General features: G+C 36.2%; 2 protein-coding genes across 3 annotated transcripts in view; both read right to left on the reverse strand.

Moving 5' to 3' along the window:
* The window catches only part of LOC121265540 (G-type lectin S-receptor-like serine/threonine-protein kinase At1g11410), a 92,972-nt gene extending 73,841 nt beyond the window's left edge, over positions 1-19,131 (reverse strand). Inside the window, exons 1-6 of one of the 2 annotated variants that reach the window (XM_041169207.1) lie at positions 18,893-19,131; positions 18,615-18,814; positions 18,311-18,521; positions 17,963-18,209; positions 17,692-17,842; positions 17,296-17,615 (exon numbers count right to left, since the gene is read on the reverse strand). In XM_041169207.1, coding sequence (XP_041025141.1) covers positions 17,313-17,615; positions 17,692-17,842; positions 17,963-18,209; positions 18,311-18,521; positions 18,615-18,814; positions 18,893-18,947 — 1,167 coding nt within the window. In that variant the 5' untranslated portion in view covers positions 18,948-19,131 and the 3' untranslated portion in view covers positions 17,296-17,312. Of the gene's footprint in view, positions 1-17,295; positions 17,616-17,691; positions 17,843-17,962; positions 18,210-18,310; positions 18,522-18,614; positions 18,815-18,892 lie in introns of those variants that run through there. The other variant, XM_041169206.1, reaches the window with a different exon arrangement.
* A 634-nt stretch (positions 19,132-19,765) lies between these two features.
* Positions 19,766-20,436, reverse strand: LOC121265754 (G-type lectin S-receptor-like serine/threonine-protein kinase RKS1). The gene is made up of 2 exons (XM_041169429.1): positions 19,884-20,436; positions 19,766-19,842 (listed from the first exon to the last, which is right to left on the reverse strand). Exons 1-2 carry the CDS (start codon positions 20,434-20,436, stop codon positions 19,766-19,768), a joined length of 630 nt encoding a protein of 209 aa, XP_041025363.1.
* Positions 20,437-27,794: the final 7,358 nt, after the last annotated feature.

Genomic DNA, 27,794 nt, shown 5'->3' on the forward strand with positions numbered 1-27,794 from the left:
AAATATTTTTGAAATTATTAGTTATTCATTACTATATAATGAATAAATGTATAATCTAATGTGAAGATTTGATGTGAGTAACTAAAATCAAATTCATCTTATATTATTTTATTATTATATAATGAAAAAATAGCTATTTTAATGTGGAAATTTATGTGAATGAAATAGCTAAAAGTCAAATTTTTCTTACATTCATAAAAAATGTCATTTAACATTGGCTAATCTAATGAGAGTGTTCTAAGGTCTTTGACAAAGATGTTCAATACAAGAAAATGCTAATTGATTGCTGCCAGCTGGACTTGTTTGAGCATATTTATATAAATATTTTAAAAATATTTCTCAATTTTTTAAAAATTTAAAAAATACATTAATTTATTAATAATTAGTTTTTTAACCATTAAAATTAAAAAATTTAAAAGTAAAATAAAATACATGACCAAAAATGAAGGAACAAAATCATAAGATAAAGTATATATTTTTACAGAAATTCTATGGGCAACTGGGGTGCGTCCCCGACGCGGCCCAGCGGCTGAACGAAATCGCAAGCGGGAAACCCAAAACGCAAAACGCAAAATGCAAAACGCATAGCATTATTCGTCTGTCTCTCTCCCTCATCTTCTCTATTTTGGATTTACAGAAGCTTCGTCCGTCTCTCTCCCTCGACATCTTGCCCCTCGTTGAGCCTGCAAATTCTTCTTCTTAAGCCTGCTTCATAGGTAACGACGGTCGCTTTGTGCCCGAGCTTCTTCTTCTTCCGAGTTGTAGAATCCCGAGCTCCCGAGTTCCGTCTTCTCCTCTCATCTGGACCCAAAGTGTCGAGCTTCATCTTCTCCCGACCTCAAAAGGTAACTTATTATCCAGCCTGAGATTTGTACCAACATCGGGTTACTGGAGATGTGAGTTCGAGCAAATCGATTCCCACAAAAGCCGCCTGCAGATCTCCGACAAATTTCAAGCTAGACACAGGCAACTATTCTTTCCACCATGGTCTATCTTTTTATTTTTCGTTTTCATTATTATTCTTCATTTGCTGATCTGAAATTGTCTTTTACATTCCCACATTCGTTCAACATGGTGATTTTTTTGTTTCGCTTGGTTGCTGAGAAATCTAAAAAGTGGTAGATGTAGTTGGAAGCTAACTGTTGATTGTCAGTGTAGTTTGTTTTCTTTGAATTTCTCCTTTGATGTAGTTACACATTTTTATTGGCTTTAATATCACTGTCTTTCTGCGTGCGTTTCCAGTTCTATGTAGGAGTGGGTGGGAGTGAAACCAGAGTGTGAAACAAAGAATGGGAAAGCATTCACATCAGATTTCTTTAGATCATTTCAACATGCTCGAATTATTATTGGACAAGTTTTATTGTTGTTGAAAAGCAGAAAAACAGAAAAATCAATCGTAGATTAAGCAAGAGTTCTCCTATTTAGACAACTATTTGGCTGTAAATTAATTAGACAAGTGCATAGTATATGATGGACAATGATGAATCTGTATGGTCGTAGGCCTGCTAATAAACTGCCAATTGTGAGTTGTTTCTACACATTCTATACTTGTATAGAAGAATATCTATAGCCCATATACTTGAGCTCCCTTATTTGCATTTTTACTTTTTAGATCCAGTATTTGCTTTTAGCTCCCTCTCAGCATGGGAAACAGTAAAGAACACCCATCCACGCCAACACCATCCAACTCAAATTTTTCATTCGCAGTATGTTATATAATTTAATCTATCAATAACATTTGAATGTATTGACTTGATATTTATTTTTAAAATACATCAATAACACAAATCCAATAACATGTTAGGACATACCATCAACTTGTCCAAACATCCCAAATTATATGCACAGTTACTATGGATAAGTGCCTACGTGACCACCGGGATTTATGCCATATCCAGATGGACAAAAATATCCAATCAACATATAAATAATGATTATATGTTATTATTTATTTTTATAAGTTCGTTTTTCCAATTCAGGAGTTTAATTGCATATTTCTTTGTCTTTTGCAGAATGCTGGTTACCCATTTCCACATGTCATATCTCCTCCGACTCCTATCATCAATACAAGCTTTGCTACGAGTAGAATAGTTGATTCAGAGGATAATAAACTCGAGGGTGGGGAAACTGAAGCATAATGTACATCCGCTAGAGTTGAGGAAAGTAATGAGGATAGACCACTTCCAGAGGAAACTGAGGATTGCAGTGCGGGGACATCTCAGAATGTTGAAATGGATGGTGATGACATGATTGAGGAGCCAAAGTCGGGAATGGAGTTTAATTCTTTTCAAGATTTAATGAGTTATTATAAGCAATATGCTAAGAAGTGCGGGTTTGGGGTGATGACAAAAAGGACTGAGATGGGAGAAGATGAGACGGTTAGGTATGTCACCCTTGCTTGTGCTCGTAGTGGGAAGGCCCGTAATAGGACTTTCAATGTCGCCAACCCACGCCCGACAGGAAAGACAGAATGTAAGGCAAAGATTAATGCCTTAAAATCTGATGGAAAGCTTCGGTTGACTACAGTTCATAATATCCATAACCACGGCCTGAGTCTAAAGAAATCTCGCTTCTTTCTATATAATAGAGAAGTGAGTGACTCCGCAAAAAGAGTCTTAGATACAAATGATTTGGCTGGCATCCGAATGAATAAGAGCTTTGGATCTCTTGTTGTTGGCGCGGGCGGATTCGAGAACCTTCCATTTTTGGAAAAAGATTGTCGTAATTATATCGACAAGGTAAGAAATCTACGACTTGGTGCTGGTGCTCTTCAAGAGTATTTTTGTATAATGCAGTACACAAATTCTGGATTCTTTGCGTTGATGGATCTAGATGATGATGGGAGGTTAAGAAATGTCTTTTGGGCAGATCCCCGTAGTAGAGCTGCCTACCAATATTTCGGTGATGTGGTCACATTCGACACCACATACCTGACAAATAGATATGGGATGCCGTTTGCACCATTTGTTAGTGTAAACCACCATGGTCAGTCAATTTTGTTGGGAGCAGGCTTGATTTCTAGTAAGGATACCCTTTGTGTGGTTATTCAAGACCTGGTTGCAGTGTATGGATGGCATAGCTCCGAAATCAATTATCACTGATCAAGATAGAGTGGTGAAAAATGCAATAGCTATTGTTTTCCCAGAGACCCGACATAGATTTTGCCTGTGGCATATCTTGAAGAAAGTCCTCAAAAAATTTGGCTCCTATGCTTCCTATAAAACTGGGATGAAGAATGCGTTAATGAAGTTTGTGTATGACACCCAAAATATTGAAGAGTTTGAGAGGTGTTGGGATCAGTTAATTGTCAAGTACAATTTGCATGAGAATGCGTGGTTGCAAAGTTTATATGCTGAGCGTGAGCATTGGGTTACAACATTTTTAAAAGAGTACTTTTGGGTTGGAATGAGTACAACGCAACGAAGTGAGAGCATGAATACCTTTTTTGACGGGTATGTTCATGCTAAGACGAGCTTAAAAGAGTTTGTTGACCAGTTTGAAAACGCGTTGAAAAAAAAGATTGAGAATGAAAATGCCGCAGACTTCCACTCGTTTAATGTCATGATTCCCTGCATTTCTAGATCTCCAATTGAGAAGTTCCAAGATTTGTACACCAATGCTAAATTCAAAGAAGTTCAGCTTCAAATTACAGGCATCATCGATATGAATCCAAAGTTAAATAAAAGTGATGGTGAGGTAAAAACCTATCTGGTAGAGGATGAAGTTCGTTTCGAAGAGTTCACTAAGCTGGTTACACATTCTGTGGACTTTAGTGAGGGGGATACAGCTGCAAAGTGTTCTTGTGGATTATTCCAGATGAGAGAGATATTGTGTCGGCACATTTTTGTCGTGTTCAAATGTAACGAGATAAAAAATTTGCCAGATAGGTACATTTTAGATCGATGGAAGAAGGATATCAAAAGGCGATACACATTAATCCGCAGTAGTTATGATGCAGGAGAACAACGGGCAAATTCTAATAGATATTCAGAGCTGTTGAATATCTGTTATGAGATGATTACTGATGCAGCGAGTTCGAAAGAGCATACTGAGGATGCAAAGACTAAAGTTGCATTTGGATGTTGAAGTGAGTTGAGTTGAGTTGAGTTGAGTTGAGTTGAGATGATAAAATATTATTAGAATATTATTTTTTAATATTATTAATATTTTGAGATTTGAAAAAGTTGAATTGTTTATTATATTTTGTGTTGAAATTTGAAAAAGTTATAATAATGAGTTGAGAGGTGTTTAGTAACCAAACGTACTCTAAGTTGTATGCAATGATGAAGTTGTATCGTGCCAACCAACAACACCCATCGATTACCCAAACAGGTTCCAATGTTGGTTGTACGGTAAATAACACTACTACAGTTGGTACTTCTTAGAAAGTACTCAGTCCACATGTTGTGCGAGAGAAAGGCAGACCCCCATCACTGAGAAGAGCATCCAGGATGGAGAAAGACATGCGAAAAATCAAAGCGAAAAAAGCATCAGGAAAATGCAAAGAGGTGGATCGAATTTAATATATGACTTTTTTTTTAATATTTTATAAATACAAATATGAGTACTTTGTGTTTATATTTGTTACTTGATTATTAGCAGGATGGACGAGATACACTATGCGTGGACACACAGAGACCTTTATTTTTCCATTCAGAGATGGATGCATCCAATGTTGGACAACAGGTATATTAATAAGTACATATTTATATTTAAATTCCAATTTTGGCTGTATTTTTACCAGTATTTCTCACCAGGCTGTTCCAGGAAAGCACAACCTTTGACATTAGTGGAACCCAAGTCTGAAGAACAGTGATTCCAAGTCAAGAAAGTGTAAGTGTATCTCAAGATTTTTTTATATTTAAATGCTAATATCGACATGAAAAGAATTTTGATATTTAATCTATTGCAGATGCAAATTGGGTTGGATGGATCACAATCGGTAGAGTTGGGGTGGGATGGATGACAACCGCTCCAATGATATGATTCAAAACCTATCTTCCCATTTATTTATGTTTTATGTATTTAATGTATTTTATAGGGAATGGATGTATGGATTGGAGTTTTGTGGTACAAAGTTATATTCATGGACTTTTGTAGATTTAACGTATTTTTTGTGGATTTAATGTATTGTTTTGTTGGATGAGTGTAATCCAACGACTTATTTGTGTAGACTTTGTTTGGAATAGAATTATTGTTTGTGGAAATGAATGTATTGACGTGGGGACAAACAATGAGGAGTTGCAAGAAGATTAATTCTACAGTGGGCTTAGACAGAGGAGGGCAACTAGCCAGGTTTGATAGTTTACTTTTGTACTTTCATCAAGTTTAGAACCTAAAAGATTTTTATTATTATGCAAGCATTTTTTCCCATTGTAGTTTTTATTTTGTAGTTTTTTTTAACCTAAAGCTTGTTCTGTGGACCACTTGCTGATTGTTTATCTATACTTGGTTGGAGTAGTAGGTCACCAACTGTTATCTCGATCATAGGGGAAAGAGCAGTGTCTATTAATCCATTTTAGGTATAGGCCGAACTCCCTTTTATGGCATTTACATGGTATCCATGCTATGCTCTTCATATTGATGTATATGGATTTATTTGTTTTCTTATAGTCTGAAGCACGTACGCCATTTATGGTATCACGTTCAAGAGCAAGCTTCCTTGTTTTCGATCTTCTCTTTTTGGGTTGGTGTTGTCGGCACCTTCTATTTCTGGTTTGAGCAGTTTCGACACCTTCTGGTTTGAGCATTTTCGGCATCTTCTGTCTCAGAGAAGAGGTGTTCAACTCTGTTTGGTGATTCTCAGCCCCCTCTGTTTTTCAGAGGGGTTGTTTGGTGCTTATCGGCACTCTGTTTTCATAGAGGTGTTTTGTGGCTTTGTGGTGATTTCGGCGCTCTTTGTTTTCTCGGAGAGGTGTTTTTTTTCAGCAGCCTCTGGGTTTCAGGTCTTGGTGTTTTTGTTCTTAGATTTCTTTGGCAGTTTGTCTTTTTCTGGTTTGGGTGGTTTCGGCACTCTTTTTCTGGTTTGTGTGTGAGCAGTTTCCTTCTGAACAAGAGTGATGTTCTAATCTATGTGGACCGTTTGGATGCATATAGGGTCTATTTGTTCACTCATGCATCTTGTGGTGCTGGCAGGAAGTCCTGGAATTTGATCTATCTGTTGTAAAATTACTCTATATGCTTTTGGTTGGAAGGCTGCTACTAGTTGATTCTCCTCTAATTGTTAGCATTTCTGAATCTTTTAAGTTTTAGTAGTTAGCCTTCTGTATTTACCTCTGTGTTGTTTTCTTTTTTCTCAATGTTTAATAAATCTTATTGCCAAAAAATAGAATAATTGTAGTGGGTGTAGTAAAAATGGTGAAGTGGTGTCTTACGTCACCAGGTCTTCCTTTGACTGTTTGGCAAAAAGAAATTGGATTTTCACAACAGGAGAAAGGTGGCCAACAAGCCAAGCAAGTGTGGGTGCAATTCGTAAATGAAGTTGATGGAGTGATGATTTCATGCGTGACAAAAAATGAAGCAGGTATTATAGGAAGTGTGTAGCAATATACCTTCCTGTGTAGCAAAAATGAAGCAGGTATTATACGGGGACAAAAAATATATGTTGAATGGCTCTCACATTACGTAGCATGGATCCAGTCCCTGCTTGAAAAAGTAACAAATAATAATCATAAATTGCTAAAAATATTACATTTCTTCCTCTCATATTGTTTGCCTTTCACATTACGTAGCATGGGCTCTTTCTATTATCAAAATGCCAAGTGCCAACCTGCTCTAGTCATCTCAAAATAATCCATTCACAAAAATTCTATGGGAATAGAAAAGGATACACTAAATACATGCAGTCAATAAAATTTACAAGTTAATATATACAAAAAGTCCTGTAATTTTACAAGTTACAAGTTAGCACCAATCTAAGAAGTTACAACTTACATACTAAATACAAGTTACAAGTTAGCACCAATTACTTACAAGTTATAATAAATTCATTGGGAATATATCAAGAATAATAGAGAAAACATGGAATAATAGAGAAAACACATGTTAGATATATCAAGAATAATAGAGAAAACACATGTTAGATATAATAAATTCATCAAATCATATGAAGCAGCAAAACTACAACTCTACGTGTATAAGAAAATACTTTTTTTTTTATAAGTACAAAAGAAAACCTACATGTATCACTAATGGAGTGAAAAAGTAAATTAATTGTTTATCTTTCATCTCCTCGAAAGCAATTACCTTGTCTGTTGAATGATTTATCTGGACGACACTGTATTGTTTCTGGTTACAAGAAAATGTTGCAGCAATGGCTTGAAAAGGAGGGGGGAGGGATAGAATAATATTAGCAAGGTCCAACTTTGAACAGATGTATGCATGCTATTGATAGATTTAATTACGTCAATTAGAACATATTAAACAATTTTCAATAGATGGTGAAGGATACATTTAAGAATATATTTAAAAAAACAAAGTTGATCACAAAAATAAAGAAACAAGTATTTATTAGATTAGTGTTGCAATTATTCAGAACCCAAGTTAAAAAAATCTGTTTGGGCACATATTTATAGAGCCTAAGAATCTCTTGGAACCAGACGTGGGAAAGACAACTTAGAGGTCTTAGAAGACTTACTTAATAATGACCCTTTGACTGACTCTTTACTAACATGACTAGATTTTCCCATCAGCATGTTAAATACAAACAATTCTTATCAAAGTACCATTCAACCCAAAACATCTACTCCCTTTTTCAATATCAGGCAAGTCCCACATTGAGTGGCTGAATTGAGAATGTATTTCACAGGTTCAAGCCTCACATGATTTCCTTATAAGGTAAAATTGGACTTTATTAATGATTCTAAAGAGTTCCAATTATCACTTTGACTAGACCTTTTGGGGTTTCACATGGATATGATTAACACTTTCCATTGATCATGCAAAAAATACCGGAGGCAATACATTACTTAGCATCAACAAAACAGATTTCAAGGCATGGTAATTATAATCAACAAAACAGATTTAAGAATATATTTAAAAAAACAAAGTTGATCACAAAAAGTGTTTGGACAGCATATTACAAATCATATGAACTTCAACTTCATGTTCCAACAACTCATTCTAAAATCATGATGCACCAAAGTGTTTGGGCAGCATATTACAAATCATATGAACTTCAACTTCATGTTCCAATAACTCATTCTAAAATCATGGTAACCTAATAAATGAATTACAGCATGTCCAAACTGATCATCAATGGGGGCTCTCGATCATCTTTTAACATAAAAATTTCTATATAGCCAACCTAAGAAATTTTAACATTATATAAGAAGCATATGACAACTCCTAAGCCAAATTACCCAAATTCTACAAAATACATAACAGAATCAAGATCAAAACCATACATATACTAGCATTGCAGGTCACATAAAATGTTAGCAAAAATAATAAAGCAATTGAAACAACTTGAAACAATTAGGTTACCTTTCAGATCTGGGTGGAGAATCTGGAGGGGATTTCGTGGAGAAGACGAAGGGGCTTCGTGGGTGTCGTGGGGGAGTAGAGAAGACGAAGGGACTTCGTGGGCTGGAACCAGTACTGCTATGGGTATTTATGGGTTCGTGGAAAAGGCGAAGGGGCTTCGTGGGTGTTCGTGGAGAAGACGAAGGGACTTCGGGTGGTGACTTTAGTGAAGAAGACGAAGACGATGGCAGAAGACGAAGATTGTTTGGTGTTTCGATGGGGAGAAGAAGTGGAAGGCAAGATAGGGGTTTCGATGGGGAGAAGACGAAGACGGCGAGATAGGGGTTTCAATGGGGAGAAGACGACGGGGCGGAACGGAGGGAAAACGACGGTCTGATTTCCCACTTGCGATTTCGTGGTTTTCTGATTTTTGTGTAGAACCACAAAAACACGACGATCTGCAGGCTCAAAACAAGGGGCAAGAAGACAAGGGAGAGAGACGACCGAAGCTAGGAGAGAGACGGACGAAGCTTCTGTAAATCCAAAACAGAGAAGACGAGGGAGAGAGACGGACGAAAAATGCTATGTGTTTCGGGTTTCCCGCTTGCGATTTCGTGCTTTTTTTTTTTAACTAAAATAAGGCTGACGTGGCATGTCAGCTGCGGGGCCGCGCCGGGGACACACCCCGGTTGCCCATAGAATTTCTGATATTTTTATTACTCATGCAGTTCTATTTATTTGAAAATTGTTATTGTCTTAACAGAAGTCACCAATTGCCAACTGCCAGTGGCCTCATGGCACAACATCCACCTCTCAAAAATGTGTATGGTTTGACTTCTCTCCCCTAATATATCAAAAGAAAAACGTAAGTTACCATTCTGATCTAATCAAATCTTATTATAAATGATGTAAATAGTATATTCTACACACTAACAAATAAAATAACTCTAATAAAAAGTATCAAGATACATAATAAAAAGTCGAATGAAATATCCTAACCTCCATGTCTATTGGGTAAAAGTTGTTTTGACAAGAGAAATGTTTTAGTCATAAAAAAATTTTATAAAAGTAAATTCATAAATTGACATGATTTAATATGATACGTTAAATTGTAAAATTATTTTTATTTTATAAATAAATATAATATATTATATAAATTCATATTAATTTATAAATATACTTTTACGACCTCTATTTATAGCTCGTCATTTACATCAATTAATACATCTAGAGTAGGAAAAAACCCACAAAAAATTAGCTGAGTTATCCCTTTCGTGATTGCGTTTTCGAACATCCATTGATTAAGAAATATGGGCCCATATCACTGATTGGATCAATTGTCCTTTTTGTTTTTTTAATTTTTTGTCTATCTGCATATTTTTTACTCTAATGCGGTTTTTATTGAAATTTTCTACCCATTTTCTCATATTTCAATTTTACTATAATGCAATTTTGAATTAAGGGATACATGAAAAAAAATTATTAAATACTAATATTTTCATTATTTTCTTGACAACCTCCAGTATCTGATAAGTATTTTATACCCTCACAGACATTTCTAGACTTATTTCCACTATTGTATGTGTTAGAAATACCAGATCAAAATATACAGCAAAAATGATATTACCTCATTAGTAAATCATAGATCTAGTGCAGTTGTTCCACAGATTCTCCGTTGTCATTGTTGTTTATCCGAAATCCTCCCAGCGATTGTGGAGTGTGCTACGTGGTAATATACCAAAGCAACACTCACATATTTCACAGCCTGGATTTCAGAGCTAGAGAGAACCCAAATGAGAGAGAGAGAGAGAACTTGTTTGTGATGTGATTGTCTCATTTAAAGAGCGTAGAGGCTATATAAGTGTCTCTCTAAGCGTAACCCCCCAGCTGGCTGTTAAGGGCTAGCCATCAAGTCTCATTAAACCACTTCATAAACCCCAAGAGAAGGAGAAAGGATGTCCACTATGGGTGAACCTTTTTTACATCTCCCACTCGCACATAGTGGACAAGATTTTAAGTCTGCATCTCTTAATATGTTCTCAATCTTGTTCGTATTGGCAAATAGGTTGTGTGACCATCAAGCACAACTTTAAAAGAAAAATAGGAGCACTATACTAAATCTCTCTAAGAGAAAACCAACATAGCAACATCTCTAAAAATGGCTCGTTATTCCCCGACTCATTTGGTCATATCAGATTAAGCATTCTTAATCCATCTTGAGTTTGAATGACTCATAACAATGATCAATCTCCATAAAACATGATGTACTCACAACAATGTTGCAACTCTCAAGAAGCAATATAACTTGCTGGCGGTGAGTACACACCATTATCAATGTGTTAGCAAATAGTCTTTCATTCGCCCTCATGTTATTTAGTTTCAGTTCAGTTGCTTTCCCAGCAATGTCTCTTTAGACCGTATCATTCATTGTCATAGATAACATGTCAAAATAGCAAACACTAAAATATCAATCTCGTGCCATAGTCAAAGGTCTCTTAAGGGTATAAATAAATTAAGGTCATCAATTATGATTTACAGGACTCACATGGTGAGAAAATAGGTATCCATTCATTCACATATATTATTTGTTACAAAGAAAAAGCGTATATCTAATCTCAATACATCGTACAGATTTTAGTCTAGTCATTATCTCAGCACCTAACCCGAGTCCTTCTATTTGCTCGCTATCCAAAGCGTCAAAGAGGATCTCGCATCTGGCTAAACCATAGGCTACATGGATTGTGGATAACCATGCACAATCCTTTTAAATATGATGGACCACATCTTAGCTCCCAATAAGATGACATATCTTTTGTGTCTTATAACTTATCCCTCTTTGGACAAGTACCAAATGATACATTGTTTCATCTTTGTTCACTACCCATTTGTAGTGCCAAAGGCAATCGCTCGTGTGAGTGAGCCGATTTATGCCTGTCGATTTACCTTTTTCATCATAACTCTTAAATTTATGGTGATTGTGTGTGCTTATAAAAAAATACTTCCAACCACGCCACATGATCATAGAACACATCAGTATCATGTGCACGACAAACAATACCATGATGAAGAGAAATCATATGGTCAACTAAAAATAATTAAAACACAACTCTCAAGTGAAGTTTTAGAACCATTTCTCTCTATGCGCATTCTTATGTGTAGTAACTTTTTCAAAACATACACCTATCAAGAGACTCTATTTATATATATATATATATGTATAAGTTATTTGCATAACTATGAAGTCAGCGACGACTCATCACAAATCTTATTTAAAGTCAAACTTACAATATAAACCTTATATTCTAGTTAGCAAGTCCAACTGTGACTTTTAAGAATCTACAAGATGACCTCAAATATCATTCAACAAACCCAATTTGCGACTTTAAGGTTTCATATGAATCTCTTGTAATTAGCAATAACATGTGAGATAACCATAATTATGTTTAATCAAGGGTAAAGCGATTAGGGCCTTTGCCCTAAGACAATCACAAGAGTCTAATCATTACTTTTAACGACTATCGCATCACAAACTCATTTAGTCAAATAAGCCATATTTATCATCTAACAAAATATTAGCCTCTTACTATAAATCAATCCTTAAAGTCTACAATTCTGAAACCTTAAAATCATATAAGAATAATTTTTTTGAAGTCTGCAAAATCAATGACCTTAGATAGAAATAATCGTCTCTTGAAGCTTTCAAAATCTAAAACCTTAAATGATATCAATTCATTTCTTAAAGTCTGCAAAATCCTAAAACTTAATGAAATTCTCATAAATCTTTTCTTGAAGTTCATTGAACTTACAACCTCCTATTCCATAAACTAATTTAATAAATTCTATGGAATCTAAGACCTCAATTATCCTCAGTGATTTAAAGCTATTCCCCACCTCAGTTGTGACTTCAGTTTCTACTACAAAGAGATAGCCTAGACCATGTTGCTCTCTTCAAGCCTCAATATTATAAAAACAAACCAAATCGCTAAGATTTCATGCCTACTACACTAAATATTCATACCTATCAAGCCTCGATAGTATAAAAACAAACCAAATCGCCAAGTCTAACTCCCCGAATTCTCAAGCCTATAGTACTAAGATTGAAACATAAAATTCTGGTATTGTATATAAGTGACTTGTGAATTTACTCAGAGTCGAACTGCTCTGATACCACCTGTGGCAACATCGACCCCAAGTGTGATTTGGTGGAAGTCGTGACATCGGGATGATGACCACACAGATCACACACTCCCATCGCCATGTGCAAGTGTGTGCAAACATGCGTTAATGTGTGCAGCAAAAATAGCGCAACGGATAGATATAAGGTAGTCAAAACTAAGTATCAGAAAGTTTTAAACTTTACAACCAAAAATAAAAACCACCAATGGATTATACATTCATCCTACTGAAATAATGGAAAGGAAACAAGGCTCAACAACAAATACGAGTACAATCCCAAGCCTTCAATCCTCAGGACGGGCCGGTCCCTCCTGCTCATACTCATTCTCTGCATCAAAGTCTACAGTTCCATAAAATGGAATCGTAAGTAGGAATACCACAGTGAGATTTCGCAATCTCAACATGCAACAACCAAGAGATAAGTAATGCATCTATACAACTAACAAAGTATGACAATCATACAAGCATAAGACCACAATATCCATTTTTTCCTTTCCCAAAAATAACACATTTAAACATAACACTCACGCAAAAAATCCCTTTGGCCTAAAACACAATCATTTATTATGCATGCACCATGGTCTATCCTATGGATCATGTGCACACCCTGGCTCCTTTAGTCACACCACGGGTAACGTCTGTGTATATGACTTTGTAAAAAGCGATGCCCAGCTCCGCACCTAACGCGTTTGTGACCAGACATCCTCTAGCCCCCACTGGCAGTGGGGCTACAGAGTCATGCCATGAGCGTTATCGTCTTGGTCGAGCCAACTATTGCCTAGCGATAGCTTAGGGGACGTGACTCAGTTTTACATGCTCCCGAGTAACCAGAAGACTTTCAGCAAGATAATGCCCCTTCTCGGCTTAGGGTCGTGATCCACATAAAGTCCATACAATCATTTTATTTATGCATGCACCACGGTCTCCAATAGGGACCATGCGCACACTCTGGCTCTCTTCGTCACACCACGAGTAACGTCCGTGAATGTAACTTCGTAACGAGTGATGCCCAGCTCCATGCCCAGCGTGTAGGTGTCCAGACATCCTCGAGCCCTCGCCAATAGAGGAACTATGGAGTCGTGCCAAGAGCGTTACCATCTTGGCCGAGCCAACTATTCCTTGACAACAGCCTAGGGGGGGTCACTGAGTTTTACACCCTCCCGAGTGACCAGAAGAGCTCCACCGAAATAATACCCCATCTCGACTTAGGATCGTAATATGCATGCACCCATAAAAATATTACCAAGACATGAAAACCAGTTTTCAAATCACGCCACATGGCAGAACACAATACAGTTAAATAATCAAGACATATATTAATATAGGTAAATATGCAGATGCATGCAGGTAGTATATTGGATGACATGGCATAACACACATTAGACAATATATATCATCACAATAGTCAGAAAGTGCACAGTTTAACAAACCCAACTACACGCATAATCTCATCCTCCATCCTACCCCGCTCCCAACCACTACTATGATTATCAATCTCAACACTTCACGGGGCCCAAGGTCCATCTCAACACAACTAGACTGGAAACAATGTTAGTGATAAATGGATGTCATAATCCCAAGGTTCGCTTTGGAGTGGTACTTACAGCCCTGACAAGCAATTTCTGGATGATCAAGCGCGTTGTCTAAGGGGTCCAACGAGTGTGCATGCACGTTGTGTGGCAGAGCGAGTTGGCAGTGGCGCCGCATTATAACAGAGGCAAAGTTGGGCAAATTAATGGAGACCCACGGCTAGGAAAAAGCTTCAGGGTGATGAGACTGGCAGAAAAGAGGGTGGAGAGGACTCACGCAGCGGAGAGGGTGGTGGTGGGTGGCTGAGCACTGTGAACAGTGGCTGACCTGGGCAAAACCTGAACCTACATGGTTGGGAAAGTAGTGGGTGGCAAATATGATGAGTTTAAGACAGTGACTGAAGAGGACTCTCGAGATGGATATTAGTGGTTGGCGGCGGAGTAGAACCCTAATAGAGGAGATCTAGCCTTTGATTGGGTGAAAGGACATGGCTTGTCGCGCATGGTGCGAGGTGGAGGACGGCATGCATGGCTCACTGCAGCGGGATGAAGAAGAGGAGAGGCTAGGTGGGAAAGGGGCTTGTGCGGCGCTGGGGAAAAAGGATTGAAGAAGGGACTTAGGGTTCGTCCCTTCCTTTAATCAAAACGCCTAGCATAGAAGAAAGGGGTTGGGCCCCTTGTTTGTAACATATGGGTACACCCACATGAGTTGGGCCTGAAATAGAATTTTCACTTAAAACAAAACCCACTTAAACATATATGACACAACTTCACCAAAGAAAACACATAAACCTCAAAACTAACCCACTACACAAAAGGCCCAAACCAAAAATATAAATAAGATAAAATACAATAAAATAGAATAAACCACAATAAAATAAAACAAACACTAATAATAATAATAATGAATAAATTAAAACACTAATATTGGGGTCTCACATCTCCTGAGATGAAGAAGAATTTGTTCTGCCATTGCTTGGCATGAGAGTGACGTGGCTCGAGACGGGCAAGCCTAAATTTTGATCGAGATTGGAAGATGCAAATGTTCACTTGGATGGCACAAACTATATAGGTGAACATGAACTCCTGCGTGGTTAGATTTGGATATTTCTCCCTTGTAGGCTCCAAGAATATCATGTGTCACGCCACTCAACATGCCAGAAGAATCCACCAGGCGTAGGGGTTCAGCTGCGCAGAGGCCAGACCTAAGAAGTCCAAGAAGTCGCTTACCAGACTATAAAAAGGGAGACTTAGACCATAGGAGAGCACGCCAGTGTACAAAGCCACTTTCTTGGAGTTGGCCACTGAGTCAACAGCGGTGCAGCTGACCTTGGGAGGCTACAAAACTGCTAATTTTGGAATTGAGTACATCATCCGCAGGGCACCAAGAGTGGACTCATTGAAGGAGGGAGGCCTATTGCAAGAGGCATTTCTCGAAGCCATGGGAGATACCTAGGAAGAAGGTAGTATGGCAGGGGTAGCGATGCAAGAGAGGGGAGAAGTTGTTGAAGGGAGAGTATACAAAGGTCGAGTGAGTGTCGCGACGGGAACTGGAGAGAGGAGTAAATAGGGTAAGGGTGATGGTTGGAGACCCCAGTAGGAAATGTGATGGGACATGACGAGGCGATAGTTGCGCATATTCCCTAGACTGCTTAGGATATTGTCCCCCGAATAATCAGACGCATTAAATGCGTCCGAAAGTGGCCTCCCCAGAGGTCAGACCCTAGTACTTGGCGCAGTTGGCAGCATTAAATGCCATGTCCCATCGTCTCGACAAGGAGAATGACGACCATGATGGGCAAGTTTTTCTGGAACGGGGCACGAATAAAAGCAGTCCTGTGGCGTAAAGGAAAGAGAGATATTTTACAGGTAAGACTCATCCTTTCCGTTCTTAGAGACTAAGCTCTCACAATAACTGATTTGCGAATCAAAGGCTAATCCCAGCCATCCTTTCCTTCCTTCTCTTGTAGGTGTTGGATAGCAATTACAACAACAGCTACAAAACACGCCTTAACAGTGAGTTGCACTTTCTTCTACTTAATTTGGCCTTTTGAATGATGTAATTGTTCTTATAAATGAAAATATCTAAAAATTAAAATTCTAGCTGGATTTGGTGGCCAAGACTACGTTCAGAATAGAATTGATAAAAAGAATGATTGGAAATAATTTCACCATTTTATCCTTCTTCTCAATCATTGTCTTGTTCTATTGTCCTCTGTTTCCACTTGTCACTTTAACCTCTATATGCTTTAATAAAGTGTTTTATGCATCTAAATGTCAGAGCAGTTTAACAAGGAACTCTCTCTTTCTGGTAAAATCCCCTCAGGCCACTTCAATACTGCATTTGAATTCAGATGCTGCCAACACTACTAAAAGCCTTGCTTTTGATGGTGTCTTCATCACACTATACAACATTGAACTAGAAAATCACAGGTGGTATTGCGTGATCATGTTAAACAAGCTGTACCATTGTCATTGGATCCTGCTGCATTGGCAAGCTAAGTTCCATGGCTTTCAGCTTTGTTCTCAACGGTTTGTGGCAGTGTATCGGTAAAGTGTATGATATAATCCTACTATATTAAGTGTAAAGAACGTATGATATATATTGTTGATTATTAGTATTTATAAATTGTAGGTGGGGACAAAAGTCATTTTTATTTCAACTGAAATAGATAATATCTATTTAGTATAAAATATGAAGTGTTTTGATAATTTCATGAATAGATAATATCTATTTAGTATAAAATATGAAGTGTTTTGATAATTTCACTAATCAATCTAATTATTTTAATATACATAGTAACTATAATATTCAATAACATCTATTTAATGTCCTAATTGTAGTAGACATTTGCTGGATAGATAGATACACCTAATTGCCATTTGCTAGAATAAAACCTTTTCAATGACGAAAATCTTGAGCATCCGCATTAACTAGGTTTAAGTAAGGGTATATTCACACACACCCCCACATACTCACACGCACACACCCAACCTCATACACCCCTGCACGACTTAAAGTTAAGAGATTGTCATTTTTTTCTCTTTATTTTAGGGCTTACATTTTCTTTTTCTTTTTTTAAAAGAAAAGACCCTACTAACACTAACGTCATATCAATACATTGCACCGAACATAATTCGACTTTAACGACCCTGAATCAAAGAAACTGTTACTTCATTGATAGAAATGGCTCCTTCGCTAGTTGATGTGTCTTTCCCATGGCTACTACCCTTCAAAGCAAATGCAGGTTGTTGTGGAGAAGGAAGAGGTGTGTCATTACCCAACATTGCAACGACTGTTGACATGTTCGGCCGATCTGTTGCATATTCTTGCACGCACAAAAGCCCAATTTGAATGCATCTTGCAACTTCATTATCAGGGGTTTTGTCAACCAGTGATGAATCAACTATTTCCATGGCTTTGCCGTCTTTCCATAACTCCCAAACCTACAATTAAACAACATGTTCGTGTGTTTAGGTTTAAATAATACAAGACAAATTATTTGCATACACTTGTACTTACATGCCCAATCAAGTTTGAGGAGGGATCATTGTGAAAATAAGTACTATTCCTTTTGCCAGAAATAATCTCTAGTAGCAAAACCCCAAAGCTGTATACATCTGACTTCACTGAAAATAGTCCACGCATCGCATACTCCGGAGACATATAACCACTGCAACAACGTAATGAAATTATCACAAAACTAAAATGATATGATTAATGTTTTGCTAAAAAAAAAAAAAAAGAAATTGTATTGCACTATAAATGTATCCTTAATTTGTAGCACACTTACTATGTTCCGACTACACGATTTGTATTTGCTTCAATTTGGTCCCCTAACTCCCCTTCAACAATTCTAGCCATACCAAAATCCGCAATTTTTGGATGCATTGTATTGTCAAGTAGAACATTGCTGGCCTTTATATCTCTGTGGATAATCCTTAATCTTGAGTCTTGATGAAGATATAAGATCCCTCGAGCAATCCCACAAATAATATCGAAGCATTTGCCCCAATCTAATAATGACCTTTTTGTTCCATCTAATGAAGAGATAACATATATTTAGATGATTTGCTTGGTAGGTATACTGAAGCTACAAGAAGAAGCAAGATCAAGAAGCATATGTGAAAAGAAGACATACCAAAAATGAAAGTGTCCAAGCTTCTGTTTGGCAAGTACTCATAGATTAACATCTTTTCTTCTCCCTGAACGCAATAACCAAGAATCCTCACAAGGTTCCTGTGTTGAAGTTTAGCAATGATTGCAACTTCATTCTTGAACTCTTCAATGCCTTGTCCTGAGTACTTTGATAGCCTTTTCACTGCTATTTCCTTTCCATTGTATAAGCAACCCTGAAAGCAAACACCAATTTCAACCTCGATCAACATTCAGAATGGAATTACTGATGCATTGCACACATATGAATTGAATTTCAAGGAGATTACCTTATACACTAATCCAAAACCACCTTCTCCTAGCTTGTTAGAAACAGAGAAGTTATCCGTAGCTGCAACTATCTTACTTAGTTCAAAGAATTGTAAATCTGAATTTATTGTACTTCCATCGAGCTCCCTTCTAGTTGAAGATTCTTCAAAGCTTGCTGCAGCGGAGGTAATGCCAAAAGTATACTTGCTTTGTCTTTTCTCTGTCATCAAATGCAATTAGAAATTCTCAAAGTGCGAAAGAAACGAAGAAACCGCTTTAAAAATCATGTTTTACTTACCCTTTATCTTCCTCATTTTGAACCAATACACAATGGAAGCCACAATAAGCAGCATTACTGCAACAAAAACTACAAGAATCGTCAGCTTTCCCTTATTCTGAAGAAGATCATTCGTCTTTGCATATTCACCTAAGAAAAAAAAGAAGAAAAAAGAGTAAAAAACTCGATCTTTATATGCGATTCATGAAGCTGAATCTTCTCCGACCTAGATGGGACATGGATCGTGTTTCAAGTAAAAAAAAAAAAAGAGGAAATAAAACTGGAGTACCTAACGTAGCAGCATCCACGCGTAGATATAAATATTGTCCTCCATTTGAATAAACTCTCGTGTCTACCAAGTTGCCGTGCCATATGAGGCACCCAATCCCTCCCTTTGTCTCGTTTGCATTTGTGTAAGCCGTACAAGTACAATTCTTCATACACTCTTGCTCGCATTCTTTCAATGACAGACTCATGTCCGCGCGTGCTATTGAGGTATCCGGCACCTTCACACGTGCAAGCTTCACGAACCCTTCTCCGCTGTCGCACGTGAACACTCCTTGTTTCCTCACGCACCCGCCCGACCCATCTCTCAAGAACCAATCACGGGCCGACTTGGGTTCAAACCCGGGCAAGCACGTGCACTCAAACTTTTCTACGTTGTTCGGGTCACAGTAACTGTTTGGACCGCATTCTTGGTAGTTATCGCACTTCTCTTTCGGGGAGGACCAAAACCCGACCCACCCGGTCTCGTGCCAAGTAGACCGCTTCACAACCCCAGGTTCCTCCACCATCAGTCTAGTGAAAACATTAGGTACAGTGACACCGTATTCAATGGTGATCTCATCTTGATTATCCACGTAGCTGCTGTTGAAGATGTAATTCCGTGTCATTTCAGGTACGCCGCTCCATCTTTGTCCGGTCCATGATCCGCCCCGCCACAAAGGAGCCCCACCCTCGTATAAGAACAGCTGCGGATACCCGGTTGGATCAATCGCATAGGTGCAGTTGCCGGTTCCTGGGTCATCTTTGGACTTCCAAGATGTCAGGAACCGGTTCAGCCCAGTACGGCGATCGAGCCCGAGTTTCATAAACGGAAGCAAAGTGTCGGTCGGAAAGTCAAAGCTCTGCCATATATTGCTCTGGTTTTCTGGATGAACCAAAACGAGGTTCCCGGTGTCCAAGAGCCTAGCCATGGAATGGTTCGCGGAGACAATAGAGGCGTTGGTAGACCAGATAGGGATGCTTCGGTTCGTCTCAGTGATGACGAGGTTTCCATGACCGTCGATGGAGATTATACCGGCAGTGTCGTCGAGAGGGTCGTCTCTGTTAGCGACCCAAACAACCGTTTTTAGTGGCACTTTGTTATACCAAATCCCGACGTAGCGACGGCTAGAATTTGCAGGACTGAAAAACCCAAGTGCAAACGTTTCTCGGTGGGAGACGAGGATGTGACCGTCTTTAAGAGGCTCGTCCGGCGTTATGGTGTCTAAGGAAACGCTTATTTGGAAAAGGAGAGAGAGAAGCAATAATGGAGTCAATAACTGTTTAGAAGGAGAGTACATGGTTCTTCGGTTCTTCCAACAAGACAGCGAGCTGGCTATAGCTTGATTTTTATTTTTTTGCTCTTTTTGTTTGTCTGTGGTTGTTTTTGATGAAATCAAAATCATAAATTTAAGGAAAAATCTAATACGTAACAAGATGTAATATTAGATTGATTGGTAAGCTTATTTGTACATAATAAAATTTTAAATTTAAAAAGAAAAAATCTCAACGACCTGAACGAGAAAGGTCTACGACTCTAGTCTCTACCTGCCTCAATCCAGGAAAATGCTACTTGGCTGCTAGACGGGTTCGAGTATATTTATATGTTTTTTTAAATATTTTTAAATTCTTAAAAAATTAAAAAAATATTGTAATTTATTGGTAATTAGGTTTTTAACCATTAAAATTTAAAAGTTAAAAAATAGAATAAAATACATAACAAAAATGAAAGAACAAGACCATAAGATAAACTATATATTATTATTACTCATGCAGTTATATTTATTTGAAAATTGCTAAACAGCCTGTGGCCTATTAGCACATCACCCACATCTCCAAAGTGGATATCATCGGTTTGACTTCCCTCTCCTAATATATGAAAAGAAAAACATAAGTTACCATTTCTGTTCGAATCAAATTTTTTATTTAATTTTAATTCTTTTTAACCTTTTTTAAATAAAATTTATTTTTCACTTTCAAAAATTAAAAAGAAAATTCCTTTTTCAAAATTTCAACGCACATGATCCTCCTTGACACCCTTTTTTGAAAAATTCTACTTTCAAGTAGTTGTGTAAAACATAATTAGTAAAGTGTTTACATGATATAATTTGATTTAATATGTAAATTTTAAAATTTAAATATTATAAATTAAATTTTACTATTTAAATGATGTAAATAGTATGCTCTACACACGACCAATAAAATAGCTCCAATAGAAAATACCAGGATATATAATAGAAAGTCGAATGAAATACCCTAGCCTCTATGTCTATTGGGTAAAAATTGTTTTATCAAGAGAAATGTTTTAATTATAAAAAGATTCTACAAAAATAAATCTATAAACTGACTTGACTTAATGTTATACGTTAAATTATAAATTTTTTTATTTTAAAAATAGATATAATATATTATATATATATTAATTTATAAATATATTTTTATAAAATCTCTTTATAACTCATGGATCAATCAATACATCTAGATTAGAAAAAAAGCACAAACAATCAGCTAAGTTGTCCCTTTCGTGGTTTCGTTTCCAAACATCCACTAATTCCTACTTTGAATTAATAAATATGGGCCCATATCACTTTTTTTTATTTTTATTTTTTGATCATGGGCCCAAATCACTTATTGGATCAACTGTCCCCTTTTTTTAATATTTTTTTTGTCTATCTATTATTGTTTACTCTAGTAAGATTTTTATTGAAATTTTCTACCCATTTTCTCGTATTGCAATTTTACGATAATGCAATTTTGAATTAAGGGATACATGAAAAAAATTTATTAAATACTAATATTTCTCATTAATTTTTGGACAAAATTTGAGCAAGGATCAATTTGATATTCTTTTTCTTTTCTTTGTCCCCCTAAAACATGTCTCATTGTAGCTTCATATCTGATTCGAAATAGAACAATGCTACTCTGCCACTTATGTAGCACCGCTCAAGTGTATCGCTAGTTTATTTTCAACTTTTTTTTTTAATTTTTCATTTCACATTTTTTTAATATATTTAAATATTTTTTAAAAAATAAAAATATATCAATATATTTAAAATAATTTTCTTAATCATTAAGTTAAAAATGGCAAGTGATACACTTGAGCAGTAGACTTCAGACGGCAAAGTAGTATTTCTCTTCGAAATATCATGTGTTGAGTTGGCTTGGCATATTTTTGCAAAAACAGTCAGTGGCAAGTAAGATTAATAAGTAAATATCAATACTTTAATCTAGATTATTATATTTGAGTTAGAGTATACTCAAAATTAGGGGTGCTACCCGCTCCTTACGGGGAGGAGCCACCCCTTCCCCGCCCCCCGACCCCTCATGGGCAGGAGTGAGGAATTTTTTCCCGTACTCACCCCCGTCCATGTAGGGGCGAGGTACCCCCTCCGCTTGCCGGGGTGCGGGAGTGGACCTCCATCCATCTGCACCCACGCTCTCGCTACTATGCCTTAAGCCCAGCTCAGTTATCTAGACCTTAAATGGCTCAAAATCTGTTTTTGGGCCACTTTAGGCCCATAATCCATTTTTGGGCTAGAATTTAAATAAAATAATATATATTTAAAAATTGAAAAGAAAAAAATATATATATAGATAGAAATATTAATTATATACTAAATTTCAACTATTAACTAATTAAGTAATAATCATCACTAACACACTAAGCTATAAACTATTACAATTTACAGTTATAAAAATTAAGAGAGCTAATAAACTATCACAATATTACAAACTCCTCTAAAAATATTAAATATTACAAATTGTACTATTAACTATTGTAGCAACATTACACTTAATTGTAAATTAACAAAATCATATCTTTTTAATTTGATCAATTTGGGCTGACGTTGTAGCGATGAGTTCACTGAAAATCAAGATCATAAAAATTAATAAATTATAAAACCTGAAATATTAATAAGTTAAAAATAAAAAAAATTAGAATTATAAAGTTACAAAGATAAACCAAAAATTCAAAAAATTAAAATACAAAATATTAAAGTACTAACCAAGATGAGATTGAGATTAGGCCATTGGAATTTGGGATGAAGATGAGGCAGATGAGCATAGATTGATCATTAGAAGTCGGCATATGTATATTGAGAATATAAAAGCTAAAAAACATACAAACAAAATAATTAGATATTAAAATATTATATAAAATTATAAATGCAGAAAATAATTAAGGGACAAATTATGCAAACCATGGCAATGGTGGGTCCAGTACAAAATCATACTGCATCGGAAGTAGCCGTAGACGTCGTCTCATGTATCATTATAACAATTAAATTTGAAATGAAATTAATGAATACCAATTAAATGAAAATAAATAAATTAACAAAAAATTAGAAAATGAAATTAAAAATAAATACCAGATCCAGGCTGATCACCACCCTCCACCTTGACATCGACCTCTTCATACTCAAGAACATTCGAAACTTGAATTGGAGTTTCCTTGATCCAATTCTGCGTGCAATTCAAAGCTTCCACAGTGGTAGGAGCTAATGAACTCCGAAATGAACCCAATACACGCCTTCTAGTACTAAAGGCCAACTCTAAGGCTGCAGTGCTAACAAGGATGGCCAAAAAATTGCGGGCTATCTCTCCAAAAATGAGATATTTCACGGCATTCACTTTCCACCAACTTAATATATCGAAGTCTCGTGAAAATGGTAGATGTTTCGCTGCTAAGTATATGTCTATCTCTGACTGAGCCTCTACAAAACTTCGGATGAGGGGGGTCTGCTAAAACCTCTCACCCCAGTCCATTCTACATCTTTTCCCAACGGATCCAATCTCGACTTCTGGAACCTGGGGAGGGGGGGTAGGTGTAGGTGCTGCAGTATTACCACCCTGCAGGATGGTAAACTCATCAAATAATCTACTAAGTATTTTTCGAACCCTTGTTGCAACAAACTCCGCCCATGTTTGCTCGTACGCAAGGCACAATCCAAATATCATGCCATCCACCTTAAACTTTGGGTTAATGACGACAATTATATATAACAAAATATTAGCACTAGTAAAATCTCCCCAATACTTTCGTATTTTGTCCTCATAACCAATGATATCTCCCGCAGCCTAATATGACCACTCATGACCATGTCATCTAATTCTTATTTTACCCTACATATTTGCTAATAGAATTGAGAGGATGTAAGGTACAAAATTCCAGTTAGGGTTGTGGTGACCTCGTGAAAAAGCCTAAAAAAATCTATAAAAATAGATATAATTTTCCAATCATCATTTATGAGTTTTTCCAATCTCCCGTGATCATCAAAATATTTAACTTATTAGATATCTTCGTCACCCAATTATGTAAATGTCAGCTTATATTCTTGGGCCGCCTCCAACATAAAAAATGTTGAATTCCATCATGTAGGTATATCAGTACAAAAGCCATTCTTGGATGTTAGGCCCGTAGACCTCACATCAACCTTGAATTTCTCCAATCTCGAAGGAGAAGATTTCACTCATCTCACAATAGTCCTGGCTTGAGCAATCGTGTCATGAAGATCCTTCCAACCATCAGTGATAATAAGATTTAGAATATGTACCGCATATCTCACATGCAGACACTCACCACCCATGATTGTCTTATTTGCCACTCTAAGATAGGTTTTAAGATGTCCCAATACAATATCCTTAAACGAGGCATTATCAATTGTGACTGTAACAATTCAAGTCAGCCTCCACTCCTTTATTGTGGCCTCCAAGGCCTTCCTCATTGTCTCACCCTTGTGATCGGTTATTTGAAATTTTTTTTATAATTTTGTTATGCAATATCCAATGACAAGCAACAAAATGCGCAGTTAAAGATATATAATTAAAATTTTTGGACTGATGTCTAAGTATTTATGGTTAGGCAAACAAATTGACTCGCCAATTCACCCCTCAACTTCTTTTTTTAAGACCAATTTTTTTTTTTTTTTACATCCTTTACCACCGTGTGGTGAGAAAGAATATTAAACATTGGTTCTAAGTAGCACAAGAATACGCTTGAAACTTTTCTCCATCAACAACTTGAAAAAGTAGCTCGTCCATGATGACCATACGAGCTAGGTATCTTCTACTCTCATCGGGATCATACTTAGTATACCTCCTCAAAGTTGCATCCCTACTAGTCTCATCCGCCATTTTTTGAAGTCTAATTTTTAGCATAGATTGGCTCATTTCTCATAATGATCTTAATATTAGACTTTTTTTGTATTGTTCTTCTAAGTGCACCTTTAATTGTGAGATGCCATCTTTCCTATAGTGACATCTATAAATTTTTCCACAATGGTTACACTTGTCTTTAGGTTATTGGGGTCATCACCCTCTAGTTTGGTAAAATGAGTCCAAACTATAGAAATAGGTTTCTTGGTGGACTTTGAGATGGGCAAGATGCCATAGGGGTAGGTATAGGGGTACCCTGGGCCTAGAAAGGAGAGCTCGCACTAGAATATGCTGTCATATCCATGAACTGAAGCAAACAAGAAATATGCAATTATTATAGCAAATATAACAACATACCAAACAATTAACATCCAAGCATTAACATATACATTAGAAGTTGGAAGATCAAACATCAAACATAACAAAAAATGAAATACCCAAATCAAAAACATAAAAAATTAAAAAAATTAAATACCCAAATTAAAAATATCAAACATAAAAGAAAAAAAAATGTTAAAAAAAGGGATAAGCATTGAACAGAGATTAAATGCAAACCAACCTCATAAATTAATATTCCTTAAATGCTGAAACATCCATCAAGATTCATTGAAAGAAATGTGTATGATCAACTTGCGAAACTTTGGAAACCCAGAAACTTGAGTACTACGAAATTATTATATGAATGTGTCGGGCAAGCTGGTGTTTTGCATGTTTCACTAACAAAAGGGTTTACAAAAAAAATAGGTCATCAATTGAAAATTTAAATGAAAAGAATTTCCCATTATCGAAGCTAAATATGATGTAGGTGTAGCGCAAGAAGCAACCAAAAGAGATGCATCACAAAGTATGCTTGATGTAAAAAAAGTAACGATATTGCCCTCTAATCAGAAGAACTGTGGATGCAAAGAATCAAATCAAGCTAAAGTGAACAACCAGGACACCGCCACCTTTATTTCCCATTATTGAAGTAAAGAAGATGTAGGTGTAGTGCAAGAACCAACCAATACAAATGCATTATTACAAAGTATGCTTGATATAAAAAAGTAATGGCATTGTGAATGCGTGTTTTAATAACCAAATGAAGTTAAAGTGAACACTTGGAGCAATATTTGCTGCCCTTATTTGTCAGTTTTATTTTTCCCGATCGAAATACTATGTTCACTGCATCTTTAGTATCAGGTTCCTCACTTGAAAACCATGCAAGAGACAAGGAGGCACAAGAGATTCTATTAGTCAGGTCCAAGGTTTTTCCCCAAATAAATAACTACAAGTCTAGACTCTACAACATGCATAATAAACCTAACAAGAAAATGGATATATGGCATTCTTGGGCAAGTTTAACTATATTAAGATATTTGGGATAATAATAAATACAATAAATTGGAACATATTATTTACTTTGTAATAGATATATGAATCGATTTGAATTATCAATAAACTATATTTCCATGTGCTATTAGGTTCCATGTACAATTCACATGCTAAGTAAAAAAGTTTAATAAATCATGTGCTAGTAGTTAGGTCCACAAACATGTAACAATATGTTTTTTTTCTCATTTCAAACCAAAAAAAAAGTATGCTTTATTTTAAAATGGGTAAGAGTTGCATATACACACACACATATATATATATATATATATATATATATATTTATTATTCAAAGTTGAATTATTTTATACGCACGTTTTCATTGTTGTCATGTTATTATTACTATTCTATCAAATGTACGTCAATGACTCGTGCATGTTTATGCATGTTTCAATTTCCCTCTTCAATACAAATTAATGCTGCAGTGACCTTTCAAAATTCAAAAAGATAAAAAACAACGAAAAAGACAGAAAGAGAAAAAAGCCCCTCGGCAAAAACAACGAAAAGGTAATTCAAATAGTACATCATTGAAAGAACGAAGGACATTTTTGGAAAGAGTGGCGCTACGGGGAGCTGGGAGCTACCGTTAGGCAATTTTTTTTTTTTTTTTTACATGTATTTTTTAATATTCTTAAATATTTTTTAAAAAATAAAAAAATTATAATATTATTAAAATATATTTTTTTAATCACTAAATAAAAAAATAAAAAATCACAACAGTAGAATAGAACGGTAAAAATAAGTGATAAGAGTAGTATTTTTGTTTTGAAAAATATGCGACTATTATGTCGCCCTAACTTGACTATTATTCAGTATTTTTTTTATATTTTTTTAATATATTTAAATATTTTAAAAAATAAAAAAATATATCAATATATTTAAAATTATTTTTTTAATCATTAAATAAAAAATTGTCCTAGATCTCCCGCGGCCAACAACCCCAATCGTGACCTATTGATGACCGTCCAAAGGAAAATCCTTTAAGGTGACACTTTTGATTCACTTTCTATTATGGTTTTGAAAGGGTTTCGATTTTCTCCAAGTAACGTTACCTATTGATGTTCAGTTTGGTTTTTTTCTTTTTTTGGTCAGTATATCGGTTCGTTGCTTCTCTCTCTCTCCCTAATCTGCGAGC

Source organism: Juglans microcarpa x Juglans regia, chromosome 5D (assembly GCF_004785595.1).
Source record: "Juglans microcarpa x Juglans regia isolate MS1-56 chromosome 5D, Jm3101_v1.0, whole genome shotgun sequence".
Taxonomy (NCBI): domain Eukaryota; kingdom Viridiplantae; phylum Streptophyta; class Magnoliopsida; order Fagales; family Juglandaceae; genus Juglans; species Juglans microcarpa x Juglans regia.

Bases quoted from the DNA above. Each gene is read 5' to 3' on its own strand.
- LOC121265754 (XM_041169429.1), bottom strand. From the start codon at position 20,436: ATGTACTCTCCTTCTAAACAGTTATTGACTCCATTATTGCTTCTCTCT. The intron at 19,843-19,883 runs GCAACTGCACCT...GGGTATCCGCAG, and splicing joins CAAAGATGACCCAGGAACCG to CTGTTCTTATACGAGGGTGG.